The sequence below is a fragment of the Papilio xuthus genome, unplaced genomic scaffold, assembly GCF_000836235.2.
Source record: "Papilio xuthus unplaced genomic scaffold, Pxut_1.1 DF827777.1, whole genome shotgun sequence".
Lineage (NCBI taxonomy): Eukaryota > Metazoa > Arthropoda > Insecta > Lepidoptera > Papilionidae > Papilio > Papilio xuthus.
This window is the reverse complement of record NW_013530872.1, coordinates 558,209-576,193: the sequence shown is the minus strand read 5'-3', so window position 1 is coordinate 576,193 and position 17,985 is coordinate 558,209. Positions and strand designations below refer to the sequence as shown.

At 32.8% G+C, this 17,985-nt stretch overlaps 1 protein-coding gene across 1 annotated transcript in view; it reads left to right on the top strand.

Annotated features, from left to right (window-relative positions):
* Ance-3 (angiotensin-converting enzyme Ance-3) overlaps positions 1-17,985 on the top strand; it is a 101,295-nt gene that overhangs the window by 78,713 nt on the left and 4,597 nt on the right. The window contains exon 10 of the mRNA XM_013309251.1: positions 13,658-13,798. Coding sequence (XP_013164705.1) covers positions 13,658-13,798 — 141 coding nt within the window. The remainder of the gene's footprint in view (positions 1-13,657; positions 13,799-17,985) is intronic.

The following is a 17,985-nucleotide window of genomic DNA, read 5'->3' as shown; positions in this document are numbered from 1 at the left end:
TCAAAGTTCTCTTTTTTTATTTATTTGGTGAATTAACAGACATAACATTTTTTTATTAGGATATGGTTCACAACAATTGTCGAATAGCAGATTCGAAACTACGACTACTTGATCTGATGTCCACCTTAAGCGTCAATAGCCTAATGGTTAAGGATACGGATTTTCGATCACGAGGTCGGGGGTTCGAATCCCACCATTCGACTATTGTCGTAAACCATATCCTAGCACAAGCATAGAGCTTAGTTGGAATGGTAAAAGAAATATTAGTAAATTTACAAAACAAATGTTTTAATAATATTTTTTTTTATAAAAAAAAAAAACAAAAGAAAACCTGTGGCCTATAATCATTACGCTTTTGGAGCTTTTAAAAAGAGTTTTACAGTTATAAAAATATTTTTTGCCCATTTAAAAATGTGACAACTTCATACGATTATTTTCGTAATAAGAAACACACTGTATAATATTAGAATATGTAACATTTTCTCTTAAATGTATATTTACATTACAACAGACGTTCAGATAATTATAGAGATTGTAACATCCAAAGTATACACTTATTTAATAGTGCAACTGCAGCTTAACTAGTATTTAAGAAACTTGTGGAAAGTAACCAGGAATTCTAACTTCTGCTTCTGTATAATAACTAAAATAATAAATAGAAATGAAACATGGAATTGGTAATAATATTTCTTTAACCATTACAACTAAGCTCTAGTCTTGCGCTACGATATGGCTTACGACAATAGTCTAATGGCGGGATTCGAACTCCCAACCACGTGGTTGGAACTCCGTACCCTTAACCATTAGGCTATTGACGCTTAAATTGTTCATAAAGTTTCAAAAGAAATTCATATGACTTTACAGTTCCTTAACAATAATATAAGCTAATTTTTTTTCAATTTTATCAAATTACATAACATTTTAATAACTGACCAAGAAATAACTTGCACACAAAACTTGCGATGTTAAAACAAATTTATTCAAATTCGCCAACGGAACCCCAATAAATATTGTTCGCTGGTAATTTTGTCTCGACGGACGTAATCGTAGATCTGAGTTGAAACGGCGGCAGAAAGTGAAGGACGCGGGGCCGGATGCTATTGCAAGCGTACTGCGCCGTGCGAACTGCGAACGTTAAGGTGCGCTTCCACTAGCCTACTAGTGTTAAAACTTTATAAAAATAAATATACTACGTCATTGTTTTTTAAAAAGAATTTGAAAGCTTTTTATATAAAACTTACAAATAAATACTGACTACAACATCCACTAGATTACAATCTAACTTCTTACTAATATTATAAATGCGAATGTTTAGATGGAAGGATGAATTTTTGAAGGTATCTCCAGAACGGCTGAACGGATTTGGATGAATTTACATACACATAGAACATAGTCTGGAAAAACACATAGGCTACTAATGATGTTTATTTTAATTCGGCGCGGACGGAATCCGGACCAAATTCACTTACGGAAAAAATATCTCTCTTATTCTTATAGAAAAAAGACCCATAGATATCATTGCGTGTTTTAAACTCGCTGCAATTTAAATCTATTGGTAAACATTACAGCATTCACGTTGTACTTTAATTAGCAGAATGTAGTACATTCTTAGTTGTAGTCGAAATCAGACGATCTGCGTGCGTAATGTCGCAACACGTTCTAAGGAAACTGCGTATTAAATTTTTTCCCGCTTGCTCAACTATATGGCGATACGAATGCCAACTGACTCATTTTTGGATTTAATCTATTAATGAACTATAACGCCATAAGCGGTTGGTACATGAAATTAAGGTAATTTGCGGTAATAATTTCTTCCGGTAATCACCAAGCTTAAAAATAAGTGTGGCACGAATATATCCCAGAATATTTTATTTCTAACCAATTCTCTAAATGATTAATGCGTTATAAAACTATAAACGCTTGACTAGGTTGTTTGTTTGACATTATTCTATCATCTTTTGCAAGAAATAATAATGTTATATATCTCTAAACGATATTATAATGTTCTAATATAAGAGAAGTATGTATGAGTCATATAATATCAAATATTTATATATGTCATAAACCGCAAGTAAATAAACACAACAGTTCTCAACACAAGAGAAAATTATCTTTAATATAAATTCCTATTAATTCATGCGACACTGGCCCGAACTCCTTGACATTACGAGAAAAGTACATCAAAGTGAAGTTACATTCACAAACAATAATCACCTTTATTGCTTGGAGCCTTGAATTCCATTTGCCGTGAACACGGTGATAACTAGGGGTTAAAGCGAGTGTGTTGCAAAGGTTAATTTAAACTGGATGGTGTAAAAACGGCTAGAGAGAGGCAGCGCCCTTCAGCGGCAACACTCAGTGGTTCCGGTAGTGACAAGGAGTTGCTAATTACAATTGATGCGGCAATTTTATACGATATGTCTGTCATATCAAGTATCTATAGGTTACACCAAATGAAAACTTGCCAGTTTACCACCTTTTATAACGAAAGCCAAAATAATTCCACGATTTACTAAAGTAAATGAAACAAAAGAAATAAATACCTCCTTAAAAAATAACTACTCTGTGGTTAGCTTAGTAAATATTGTAAAATCAGCGCACTCATGTCATTAAATGTACATTTACTCGTGAGTAAATACGTATGAATTAACAAATCGATTCACACATTTGCAAGCTATACGAGATACATTCATATATAACAAATTCATTTACTGCATTTAAAACAATTCTAATTTCAAACAGCGGTAGAGCCCAAATAGACCGGTGCAATACCACGACCACCCAGAAGACAAGCGTAAAGTGCTAGTAATTCCACCCTTTTTCTTGTCTGATAAGTGTGCTTGCCGAAGGCCTAATAGTCCCGGTCCCATCCTTAATAAGCAATGGGAAGGAGAAGTCGATTTAGCAGAGGAAGAACGCATATGAAGGGAAGATTTTTGTACGATCTCCACTGTCGTGTAAAAGTAGGCAACGCATGTGCATATGCATATACATATGTATCTATGGGCTACGGTAACTTCGTATTCAAGTGGTCGCTTGACACCTTTTGCTATAAACAAGACTTTAATGCAATAATTCCATTTAAAATCTTTTATAATTATTATAATACGGATATACAGAGATTTTATCAAAATACAAAAGCATAGCAGAAATTCGTGAAACATCTACAAGTTTGGTTTATATCAAGTTAATAAAACTGATTTAATTAATGATAACAGTCGTTTTTATGTTTAAATTGACATGTAATAATTCTTATTGACGCTGTCAACAGATACAAAATAACACAGATAAAAAACCCTTTTATAATGCGAATTATAAAATGCTTATCTTAAATATTTTCAATGACATGTATTGTAATATTTGGGATCAAATTAAAAATACAAATATAAAGCTCAATTGCTTTGAAAACTGATTCAGTGCCGCACTCACATTGTTTAATAGGTCACTAAGACCCTACCCTTAGTAACCAATATACCAAACATTAAATCTACACTAAATTAGACCATTAATCAATTTTAAAATCAACAGTTAATATCTTATAGACAGACGCTCGCTTACGGTGAAGGAAAACATCGTGATGCAACCTGCACATATCCGAGAAGAAATTCAAAGATATGTTTGAAGTCAACCAAACAGAATTGGGCCAACGTGGCTAAGTATAGCCTAGTCACCCCTAACTTAGGGTAGGCTCCGAGACCCTCGGTGGGGACGTATAGTGAGCTGATGATGATGAGACGCTCGCTCAGTTGCATAACATTGAAAAACAACTTAAAAACAAATGAGTAACAATGTTTTGTGAATTCATTAGATTGTTTGTTTTGATTGAAGGTCAATGAACTTATAAAAGAGCATGTCTATAGTGATATGTCAAGGATAGACACCGCCCTGTTAAATGTCACCGCACTTCTAAAAAGCTCACGTTCGAAATGTTCATGTTTTATATCCGTAAACGTGAGGACAATGTTCAAGCGGATCTTATTATATTTCATAATATGTGGCAGTGTTTAACATATACATATCCTAGCAAAATTTATGTCAACGATAAAGGAATGTTAGGTTTAAACAGGACTCTGAGAGGGAGCTGCCACGGCAGCTGGCGCAGACGTGGCCGCGGACGAGAGCGAAAGCGTGCCCGTGGTCCCGTCCCGATGCGTTGGAGGAACAGAGGGGTTTAGTGGGTATTCCTCCGCTATGGAGGAGAATCCCACATAACTACCGCGTCCCCCCCGGGGCGCGGAGTATGCATAAAGCGTTCCCCTCTGAAAAAAAAAAGGTTTAAACAGGACTAGATATATTCTAAAATATTAGGAAATATTAAATTTAAAATTCGAATACTTGATTGTAATACGTTGATGTTTTAATATAGAAATTAGTTATTTTAAAAATAAAACATACAAAAATGTAGAGTACGTTATTACATATGTACATACTAATCTTTTGCAAACATAGTATAAGTTGTTACGCGTTCTAACTTATACTAGGTCAAGTTATGTAAATGTAGATAAAATCGGTATTTCATTACATTACTTAAAGTTTGAACTGTGAAATCATCATTACTCTGTGTCAAGGGTATACATTAAAACAGTGTTCTAATCACATGTCATTAAACAAGGATTGCCACTGTTAAAACACTTGTATACAAAAATAAATCCATCTCTTTCCTTCTCCTTTAAAAGAACAGAGACAATAATATGTGTGAATAAAAATATCACAGCAGTGTAGTTCTACGGTAAAAATTTCGAAGACTTTTTTTCTTCCTTCTCTTAGCAGTAATACTGGCAGCTCTGTTCTCACTATCAACCAAATTATAAAAAAATAAGAAGCTATTTAAATTTTTTTTTTTAATAAAGTATCACTAGGTCAGACGGAAAATCCTTGAAAATATGAACAGAGGTTATTTTTTTATTTTACATAACTATTAAATAAATTATAAAAAAATCTAACGAATACACAGGACGTGATATTAAAAGAGCAGAGTTAGGTAATTATTTCTTTATTCCAGCGTTACTACGTATTTATGTAGAACCCATATTCTTATACGGGACAGAAAAGTTAATTTATTTAAAACGAAAAAGAAAAATCGAACGTTATTTACGGAAATAAAAAATGTATTTTATTTTATCAATTTGCTTACACCAGTTTCTCCTAATTTGGACAGATTGCGTTACATTTAAAGGTCGATCTGTTTATATTGGCAATAAATTTAGATCCCTGCAACGCAACTGTAGAATTATAAAATATAAACAAAAAACATTTACTCCTTCCGTGAACCCGCGTGAAGTAACGGACTTACGTATTACACGATATTACGCTTTGTTACTAGGTCGAATTTTTAATAATAGTGAACTGTTGTACGGAATTTTCCCATTAAAATTAAGTACCTACTGTTCAAAATAACTCGATATTTTTGTTATCAATCCAAGTTTTATAACAGAGGCTAAGTTGACTATATTAACTATTAATCTTACATTACGTTTAAATTTAATCTGTATTTATTATGACTGTGTAAAGTTTTATGCATAACACTAGTTGTCGCCCGCGACTCCGTCCGCGCGGAATTGGAATTAAAAAAACGTAATTAGCCTATATTTTCTTGCAGACTATGTTTTATATGTATGCCAAATTACATCGAGATTCGTTCAGCCGTTCTGGAAGTACTTTCAAACAAACATACTTCCATTCAAACATTCGCATTTATAATATTAATAAGATATATATTTGATTAAGATATTTTTAACGAAGCAAAGCTCACATGATGTTTAAGGCATCTAAAATAAGTAAGTTGTTTCAAAAGAATTTCAATATCTAACTTTGTACAGGGATAAAAGGAGAAAGGGTAATTTTACTACCATTTCTTTCATTTTTTCTTAAGAAATTAAAATTCTCTACTCGTAGAATTATTAAATAGAATCTCTTATTAAATACGTAATAATAACCTTCAGATTCACCAAAATGTTTTGTTAACTTATTAAACTGATATTATACATACTCAAAGTATCACCGTATTTACTTCCAAGTGTTCTCTATTACAAAATGACCAGATCTCAGCGAAGTAATAACGCAATTGCCTCAAAGTAATCCACATATCGCCTTACTTTTAAATAATTTTGTAATAAAAAAAAATATAACTTTTTAAACGCGCCCCAGATTACAAAATGTAATGCGACCTTAATTTCGACGACCTTCGCCTTAGAGCTATTCCGTCTCATCTCTTTTAATTTATCATATTTACAAATTCTCGTGTTATGAAACCGCGCCGACATTGGCGGAGTGCTTTTTAGTGCGCAACGACACGGAAACGTAACGACTTTTTCGACGCTATCATTATTCGAATTTTTTTTTATCCTTACAACTTTCCGTAATTTTAACAAAAACAATATAAAAAATAAAATACGTGAAGAATAATATCCTACAAATTTATACCAAAGTTGATTGAAATTAAATTATATTTAAAAATACACTATATATTACAAAACATTTATTTGTTTTAAATTAAACAAACCTTAATAGTAACTGTGAATTTCTATAACCAATTTAATTTCCGTAACCAATTCTATGTATTAATTAGAAGAAAATAATTCAAAGAAATTATATTTTACCAATTATTTTTTATCAGAAATCGATATTTTCGATAAACCTGAATAAATTTGCTAATACTATTAATGTTTTTTTTTCAAAAACGTGTGTAAATTATATGTTAAGATAAGTCGTAAGGTATAAAAGGCAGGTGCCATAAAATTACATAATCAATGACCGTTCTCGCGATACACGCGGTCGTTTTACATTCCTTATTAACTCAATAAGTACTGATCGCTTGTTTTTCGGGTGAGCAGGAAACTTTTAAAGTATTAACTGTTTTTTATATGCGATTTCGCTCAAATAGCGCTCAAGAGATAGCTTATTAAAGCGCAATACTATCCAGTTAACGTAATACATAAGAGAATTGCGACTGTGACTTAACCGAGGTTTTCGAAATCAATTTTTAGGATCGCAAAATACAGATATTGCTTATTAAGAGCACATTTACAGTTGCAAAATGTGTTACAGTTTTTCTGAAGATTATGAAAATTTTAATGCAATTAACTAATTAAAAAGTAATTAGTGGTTTCGATGTTCTACTTCTTTGGCTTAAGTTTTTAATGTTTTATATTTAATTTGATTTCACTTTACGTGTAAATTACAGACCGTATTTTTCCGACACGGAGGTTCTATTACGAATATTTACGATATGTGTAACAAAATATGTCGAAATTTGTATGAAATTAGTCATTGTACTTTAGGCCCGATAGGGGCGCTGTATAAATCAAATCCTATGTAGCAAATTTACTCTCTTCTTCTTTAGTTCTTTATTACATTTATTTTTAAAAAATGTTTGCTAAATATAGCTTCTTAAATAACTAGGTTGGCATAATACTTTTATGATTTAAAGCATTCAAAAGAAACATAATATCCAGTTTACCACAGATGATAGAAGTCAAATTGACCTCGGTGTTCAGTTAAATTACTGAACATGAATTAAAATTTTTAATTTTAGTAAATTTATTGTAAATTTTTATGGCAACACTAAAACTGCTACACATATTTTTTTGTTGTTGGCAATCTTCCCTTTTCATTTATATTCCCCGCTCATACATGGTTTTGTTCAAATTTATTTTAATACAGCTCAGTTTTGAATGAATGAATGAATGAATGAATGAATGAATATTTATTTATTGCCACAAACAAGGAAAAGAAAAACTACAAAAAAAAATAAGTTAAATTAAATAAATTGAGGATGTGGCAAAAAAAAGGTGGCCAGCTCAGCTGGTGCAGGGAGGTCTTGAACAATCCTGCGCTGGTTTTCAGCTGGCCCCTTTGTTTTCACACCATTTGCACAGCACGAGGTAGGGTAAGCAGAATAAAAACAGATACAACGGAAAAAAAAGCAAAAAACGACAATTAAACATTAAAATTTTGATTGATTTTTTAGATACGAAATAACAATTTTAACTATAAGAATATAAAATGTGAGCTACAAATTAGTGATTAAGCGGAATACAAAAAAAATAGACAAAAATAAATAAAAAAAGGTTCAATAGGTTTTGCTAAAAATACATTTGCATTTTATTCCTACACTCGGTAAAAGTATGCTAAGCGACCGCGTAGATAAACAAGTCAAAATCAGCATAGCGAGCTTGCCCTATGACTCGTCCACGGGAAAGGGACAACCAAGGTCGTATACAGTAATAATATTACAATTATTGGATTTACTACGGCTATAGACAAGGCAAATTGTAACGACATTTACACGTAATTGCCTTGACGGATATCGAGAATACATTATGTTTTTCTATAATAACGTTCCATTTGATTGAACCACTTTGATAAATTCCCTCCTCCCTCCCTTCCTTCCCTTCCCTGTTCCCTCTGCATTTTCTACCGCATATACCACGGGGAGTGCTCTGAAGAATTGTTTGGAACGATTCCTGCCGCCGAGTTCCGTCATCGGACGACACGACAGACCGCCAGGTTCCATCCACACCACCTGGATGGCTGGCATTCCACAACGGTGCGATTCTCGCGCAACTTCTTGCCTCGCACAGCCGCGTTGTGGAACGGTCTGTCCTCGTCAATACGACTTAGGGTCCTTCAAGAAGCGAGCATATCACCACCTCAAAGGCCGGCAACGCATCTGCGGTTCATCTGATATTGCTGATGTCCATGGGCATCGTTGAACACTTCGGTGTTCCCGCTGCGCGTTTGCCCCCTTCTGTTATAAAAAAAAAATTGTTTGATTCTGTAATGGGTTTTAATGACACCATTTATCAAAATTGCCAATAACAGAATAGTTGTCAACCGCGACTCTAAAAAACTTAATTAGTAGCTAATGTGTTCATCTAGACTATGTTTTATATGTATTCCAAATTTCATCGAGATTCATATACCTTCAAACAAACATCCATCCATCTATCTATCCATCCATCTAAACACTCGCATTGATTATATCAGTAAGATTTTAAATGTGGCAAAATTGCCTATTTAGGAATTACCAATATGATATTTATTAATTTTAGTGCCCTCTAAAAACTGCCGACTAGGTACATTATTATTATGCAAAAAAATATTTTTAAGTGACCTTATTAATGTTTAAAATATACTAACGAACCTGAATAAACAAGTACTGGATAAGCGAGAGACATTGTCCAGTCCCGAAGATTAACCTCCATAAGCGAGAATGAGTTAGAGACAATCGTCTGTAAGTTAAAATATCGCGTTCCTTAAGACTCTCGCTTACTCAGGTTATATTGTATTTATTTCTTTATTTAGTTTCGTAACATGCGGATAATTAGTAGTAAAAATCGCTATTATCATTTTTACAGTGATCGGAGATTACAGACCGGAGATCCCACTCAAACTTAAGTATACCAGATTGATAGAGGGGAGCATCCGGATGCTATTAAGACGTCAGATCAATAAAACATTACATCCTTCCTATTGTTACAATCATAGCTATGGAATTTAAAACCAGATTCACAAACGTAAAGGGGTGTAATTAAAAAGGAATGAAATAAAACATAGTCAAATTTCAAAACATGTTTTTCAAAATAATTTGGGCAAAAAAGTTATCAATTAAATAAATAGAAATCTTCCATCTACTTATTTTTGTAACATTTGCATTTTACAAATATGTTACAAAATTAACGGACACTCACAATTAGTCTCACTTACACGAAAATGTAACAACTACACGTGTTACAAAACGCGTTAATTTTCGCAAATCCGCGCAATTACTCCAAACGTCACATTACACATCACCTGGTTGTGTGAAGTAGTGATTACTCCAAACGTCACGTTAAGAAGCAGTGTGGGGCTGCCTTAAAGTAATATACTTTAAGGTAGCTCCACACTTATCTAGATGTGTTACGTGAGCGACAGATTAAGTTCACGCCAGGCAGAATGCCGGCAAAAGTAGGTGAGAACTTGTTTGTTTTTTTATCCAACTTTATGCAACAATAACAAATGCTACTTTATGCATTAATTGTCTTAAGAAAGAATAATACAATGATTGCACATTTGATATAATTTAAAGGAACACCAAATGCGCTTTTACTTTAGTAGATATCCTAACTGTTTAAGATTAAATGCCTAAAAGTACAGAAAAATAATAAAATCTAAGATAAGGTAAACAGTTATACAACCTGCACATATCTGCTATAAAATTCAAAAACATGTATGAAGTCAACACGCACTGGGCCAGCGTGGTTGAATATGGCCTAGTCACCTCTAAGTTTGAGTGGGCTCCGAGGCTTAGGGACTTATAGTGAGCTGATAAAATAATAATCTTATCAGATAACCATACGTATTAAATAACATGACCTTTCAGTTAATTTCTAGAACATATCAAAACTGTAACAATTGCCAATCAAGATTCAAAGTGCAAAATATATTCAGCCTTTTACGTCGTTGTTACATTTCGCTGCATCATTGCCAGAAATATTTCTTTCACAACAGAAGTTACACCTCAAACTGGCCACTTTACTGTGTTATGCAAAATGATGTACTAATCGATAGAAATATAGCAATACACATATATAACAGCTATAAATTTAGCAAAGTCATTTTCGATAAATTTGACAGATATGAAGTGGCAACATTATTTATCACATTTATACGACTTTTCGTGGGCAATTAATTTGTACAAAATAATAGTGAGGTTTCCATCCTTGCAACACTGGTTTATATTTATCCTGTAACTACAATTTTATCAATAAATCAAACTATGTTACGCGTCTAAAGTTGTTAACGCTAAGATGTAGAGTCACATTAATAGCGGAAAAATGGCGCATTTATTTATTTCAAGCTGTTTCAGTTTTCAACGAGTTTAATAAATTTATTGTCTATGCTACTGCCATCTGTCAACTATCCAATAAATATATAACATAATCCCCGTGGTGTTTTTTGATTTCGATCGAGTGAATAAAAAAATACTTTAAAAAAAAATCACTTATGAGAAAATTTATATTCTTCTTCTTCTTCTTTCTCAGCCGTAAGTCGTCCACGGCTGGGCATAGGCCTCCCCCAAAGATCGCCACGATGACCGGTCCTGTGCTACCTGCAAAAAAAAATTAAAATAAATTAAATTTATATTACTTCTAGCAAAATACTGTTCACACACCATTACCCGCTTACACTCGTCCCATACCCGCGTTCCGTAACACGTAACATAAATATGTTACAATAAGTAAGTACGCACCGATTACCGTTTAACCGGTGCATTGTGTAACATCCATTGATTGATGGCACTATTACCGAACGTAACGTTCTAGTAATTAGCCAATAAATTTGGTAATAAATACCTAAATATTTGTTAACTTGCAACATTCAATGTGAAAGAAGCGGTACAATTTAATTGTCTTAATTGGCTAGCTAACATACAGCCAATACGCACTTTGTATACTGTAAATGTGATTCTTACTTCTTACTAATATTATAAATCCGAATGTTTAGATGGATAAATGGATGGATGGATCAAAAAAAAATTGGTATATAGGTCTAGCATAGTCTGAAAGAACACATAGGCTACTAATTAAGTTTTTTTTTGATTTCCCCGCGGACGGAGTCGCGTTGACAACTAGTAGGTAATAAATTCATTCGATTCGTAATTTATAGAGATTCAGTCAGCGAGCTTATTTATTTAGAACGCAATGCTTATAAATATTATAGAATTTTTAAAATGAGACGATTACCTCAATCGGCTCCGTAGAGTGAAGTAAATTCATATAAGAATTAATAAAAAACAACGGACATACAATAATATAATAGATTTTTCAATAGATATAGTAAAAGTAATACAGTTACCAGTATCAAAACAAAATATATAACATACTAGTTGTAAACTCCGTCCGCGAGGAATTAAAAAAATACTTAATAAGTAGTAGTAATGTGTTCTTTCAGATTATGTTCTATATGTGTTCCAAATTTTATCAAGATCCGTTTAGTCGTTCTGGAGGATACCTTCAAACAAACATGCAATCCATTTATCCATCTAAACATTCGCATTTATAATATTAGTAAGAATAGAATTCTTAAATAGAACGTAGGTCACAGTATCTAACAGTAAAGAGGTTTACCTCAACATCATAAATAGAACAGACATAATTAACTCTAACAATAACTTATTGTTCTGATCGACTAAATAACATACTTTTTTATTTCTAATTCAGTGGCGTAAAAACCATATCATTTAGTAATTAAAATAATATATATAGATAAAGGCACATAGAATATATTCGCTTTAAATTGCATACTATAACATACTTACACAAGTTATTGCCTAATCTTATGGGCAATTCTTACAAACTCCATAACTGTTTCGGCATGGTTAGTAAGAATGGGAACAGTTTCATCAGCTTTGAACTACGCGTTTACTTATAATAACGGATACAGAACCTGTTTAAACGTATTCATTGAAGTTCCGCAAACAATAAAAAAACTATATCCTTGAGAAAAAATGTTGCAACACACATTCTTTGTAAAATTAAAATTATTAATGAGGAAAAAACACTTCTTTATAGATTTTAAGAACAGAATATCTACGTAATTTTATGAAGTTGTCGTAAATAACTTCTTTTCATCTTCCTTTTAATAACAAAAATGCTTGAACTTTATTTCAACTAGGGGTCACCTTCGACTCTGTTTGCGCGGAATAAAAAAAACTTAATTAGTAGCCTATGTGTTCTTCCAGACTATGTTCTATATGTATGCCAAATTTCATTGAGATCCATGCAGCCGTTCTGGAGATACCTTCAAACATCCATCCAACCATCTAAGCATTCGCATATTAGTAAGATAAATAAAAAAAAATCGTTTAATAAACGCAATAATATTATGATGGATGACAGAAGATTTTTTACTGTTACAAAAAACATATAGTTGTCTCTCTTATTTTCAAGAGAACGAAAGGGATAACTCTATGTTTATCTACATATATTTAAGCAATGGTAACTAGATGATGGATGACATTTTACTTATCAATTTTGTTTGAAGTCAAACCAAAATGGTTTATCAATGATCTAAGATATTAAAACTAAACCATACTAACTCATTCATCAATATATCAACTGCCTTAGTCGCAATATAGTTTAATATAATTACAATATTGCGCAATATACATGCGAAATTCATAGCTGGGGACAGTACAATTGCAAAATCTAACCTACATAGTTCATGTTTTCCGTAAACAGATCCACTAAAAAGGTAGTAAATTATATCTACGTATTAATCCTTAATAGTTTCACGTTGCAATACAATTTATGAAATACTAGTAGTTAGAAATTATAAACCGAATGAGATATAATACACTAATACTGATTTTAATGTTATATGTGATCACTAATCGTGGGTTTCTAAGATCAAATGCCGTGCTTAAAACATTGTTATCTCAGTTTTGTCAAAGATAATGAAAGGGATTACGATATATCTTATATAATATAACTCACAGTAAGAGAGTCAATGTATGTACATAAAGCTGGGTTTAGTGACGTATATAAACACTTAAAATGAGTCTAAAATCTTAAATCTGGCATTAACTAGTTAGCACGACTTATGACCGAAATATCGTCCTTTAATACAAGTATGTTAAGAAAGTTATTCACTAAGGCTTTATATGTTTTGGCAGATACTTCGTGAGCACGGTGCTGCAGTTCCAGATTCATCGGGCGCTGTGCACACGCACTGGCCAATACATTCCCGGAGAGCCAACGCGTCCGCTGCATAAGTGCGACATCTATCGGAATCCGGAAGCTGGAAGAATACTCAAGTATGTATAATAAAAACAGTTAACGCTAATCCAGAAAAGAAGCAGAGATATGCATTTGGTGCTATTCAATCTCCCGTCACCTCATCCGTATTTATACATTTACCCATATAAGAAGTTAAATATATGACAATCGTTGGTACTATATAAAAATTAAAAGTTAATTAGTAATTCTTTCTCATTTAAACAATAGTAGGTGTAGCTCTAGACTCCGTCGACGCAAAATTAATAAAATAATAAGCCTGTGTGCTTTTCAGGGCTCTATTCTATAATACATCTATTCAAAATTTCACCGAGATCCATTAATATAATGAGATCTATAAAAAAACAGTACTAAGTATAACACAATAACAAAGTAACATTACTATGGTACAAAATAGCGATGCGTGAACAAAAAACGAGTAAATAAAGTGAAACGGTCGCAATCGCCGTCGCCGTCTGTCGTCGAGGAAGTGACCAATTGCTTCAAGAACATGATGCGGGCAGCGGGCCGCTAAAATACTCGTTACGATAGTTTCACACGACAACAGTGAGGCAAATGTAAAATGCAGTACTACTGTTTTGAACGCACAATTACTATCAAAACTGAACTGCGTCACTATACAAATTACAATCGATTAGATATATCGCTGGAAGAATCATCAGAATATGTTAAAATGTACGATTAAAGTTGCATACATTTGTGATATTTAGTCACGATATCGCTTATGGAATTATATTTTTTTAGGAAGGCAGTTCTGTTTGATAGCAAATGAGCGTTCAATCAGTAGCAGTACTCCAACTTCCCGCTAGACTGCAATACTGTTCTTCCCTCGTGTGAAACTAGCTTTAATGCATCACCAGCCCTGCACTCTCACTATCCCATTATGCAGACACAAATAAGCCCTTTGTTATTGCTTATCTTTTATAATCTAAATCGCTTGAAATAAGGAAATTACTCGTATTTTTGGTCACAAAGATAAAGTTGCAATTTACTGAATCATTTACCGTGAGTTTCTGAGATTAAAATTTCTGTTTAAAACATATTTGTTATTTCTGTTTTGTCAAAGACACTGATAAGGATATCTTTTATACATAGATTTAGGTCTCAGAAACCCACTGTTACATAGCTAAATATTTCACAAGTCTGTCAATTTTAGTTCATTATCAAAAAAAATCTTTATTTTAATTTAAAAGGATAAACCGACCAAAAATCAACGACAAATAAAATAAAATAACAAATAATTTAAAGCTGTAAAAATATTTTTTTAAACTACCAATATAATTCAAGTCTTGACCTAAATGAAATAGCGTGGTAACTATGTTGTTTGTCCTTCCTGGCGGCCCCACTTACATAATATTCATATCTTTAATATATTTCCGACTTTCCAGTGACACTTTATTTGCGAAATTATCTTAATTCCTTGTATAGAAATGATATAATCTTTTTCAACGTAATTACGCATATGTTTTAAAATACTTAAAAAAAATCCAGCAATAAAGACTTGACGTTCGTATCTTTTTCTTCATAATGTCCTGGTACATATTAACCAAATAAAAATGGCCCATTTAGTGATAGTTTACGGGAACGGTGAAATCTTACTAATATTATAAATGCGATTGTTTAGATAGATGTTTGTTAGAAGTTATCTCCAAAACGAATACATGGATCTCGCTTTTGGCATAGACGTAGAACAAAGTCTGTAAGAACACAGGCTACTAATGAAGGTTTTATTTATTCTCTTGCGAACGAAGCCATGAACGATAGCTAGAATATAAGTAAAATAATAAATAAATGCTTGCGAATCCTCAACGAGCATGTACTAAACATTTTACAATAACAATCGATCTCGAAGTTCGACAGGAATTATGTTGCTCCCTTGGGAAGATTTGATTTTAAATGCATTTGAGAGTTAATCAATTTACTATAGGGGTTAACGGAACCCGATGTATTTCCGGAATTCATTTGGCATTTGGTCCTAGTAAATGCCAAATGTACTTTATCGATAATTTCCTTTTAAGATATATCTCATAACGTGAATAAAGGTCAAGAAAAGAAATGACGCGGAATGCAAATACCACTTGCACTCTTTGATGTCCTGGTACTTTTCCGTCAACACTATAGAAAAAATATACTATATTTTCAAAGTATTTTTTTTAAATCTTGATTGTTTTCAAATACTTTAGAAGTGAATATTAAAAATTTACATCGAAATAAAATAATAATTGATAAGTGTTATTAACAAAAATTTAGTACTATTTGGATATCTTTATATCGTTGGAATACCAAATGCCAAAAAAATATTGAGGATACCTCTGTTCGTTGTTGTTAAAGCCCGGATGTAGAGCAACTGGCTAAATAGACGTTCGGTCTATTCATATGGGTCGTTTAGGAAATAATAAAAACATAGTCGTTCTATAACGACTACATAATTTTAGATGCACACTAAATATATCTTAATTATGTTAAATGATTGGGGACATTTAGAGGACGAATAAGAAATCCCAAACATGTATTCATATTTTAGTATAAAAATGAAAATTATTTAGGTTAATTCGGGTTCCGTACCTCATAGGAAAAAAACGGAACCCTTATAGCATCACTTTGTTGTCCGACCGTCTATCAAGACCTATACTCTGCGCCAATTTCAAGTCTGTAGACCCTCTAGTTTGTGTCGTGTTGATAAAACGCGTGAAGTATCTAGTCAGTCTTGTATTATCATCAGCTCACTATACGTCCCCACCGAGGGGCTCGCAGCCTACCCTAAATTAAGGGTGATTAGGCCATAGTCAACCACGCTGGCCAAGTGCGGGTTGGTTGACTTCACACATATCTTTGAAGTTCTCAGATATGTGCAGGTTGCATCACGATGTTTTCCTTCACCGTAAGAATCACCAGTCTTGTAAAATCTAGATAAATATTCTCTTGTATTCCTTAATATTTGATGCGTATAAATCTATGTAAAAACATTATCGTGTTAAGAACCAATAAAAATGTATAGATACATAATGAGTTGTTGGGACTAGTTCTTCAATAATGTTACGTCTCGGTTGATTCGAATCAATTGTAAAAAGTTATGTATCCAGTCACTGTAGCGAAATACAACTATAGTTTTTCTCCAATAAAAGCTAAGTAACTAGTATTTCTTTTTTGATAAACTTGTAAAAATGTTTACGTTTAAAAATTTTTAATTCTAATTTTCATAGCTTCACTATAGACCAATACTTACCACGTTAATTTACTAGCTGTTGCCCGCGACTCTTTCCGCGCGGTATTAGAAAAAACTTAATTAGTAGCCTATTTGTTCTTCCGGACTATATTCTTGGGATACCTCCAAACAAACATCCATCCATCCATTCAAATATTCTCATTTATAATATTAGTAAGATTCAATCTGTCGCACATTTTAGCACATACTATAATCGTTTTCATTGAAATTTATGCTGCAGTAATGCAATTTGAATACATACAAAAACAGATTTAGATTTGTAACCAGTTATTTATGTGTCCACCGTGTTGCGACATTGTCTCACAATTCTGCAACACGCGCTCACGAGAATCGATTTGTGGACAAACAGTTCGATATTATATAGATAAAATAAGTTTAGGATACTAAAAACCTTTTTCTATTCCACTCGATACTTAATTTAAAAATGTTACTCTACAAACGTGAGTCTAGTACCGACAGACCATCTTCATAAGCGAGAAACTCTGATCAGACAGAAACCTTTAAAAGCTACTAGGCTTATCCAGATTGGAATGCATTACATTTCATAAAAAAAATCGTGTAGGTACTAATGAAACATCTTTCTTTTAATATGATAACATTTAGCTTCCTTATAATGATAATTTAAAAAAAATACACTTAGTAAGGCTAGATTTTACTTCTTAATTTTCAAAATGCAAGAAACTCTAATGTTTATTATTATTAGTTATTTTTTATCATAACGAAACGCAAAAAGCAAACGAACGAGCGGCCACCTGTGATCGCTGAAATAGCGAAGTGACCGTTGCCTATAGACATACGCAATTACATATGCGTTGCCTACCTTTAATCGACGGAGGAGAGGATGCACAAAAAGAAAATTCCTCCCTTCCCGTGCATCCTCTCATCCGGAAAGTCCACTTCCCATCCTTTCCTTATAAGAAAAACAGTGAAGAGGGAAAGTGGACTAAATTAGACCTCCGGGACGCACACTCATCAGATGAA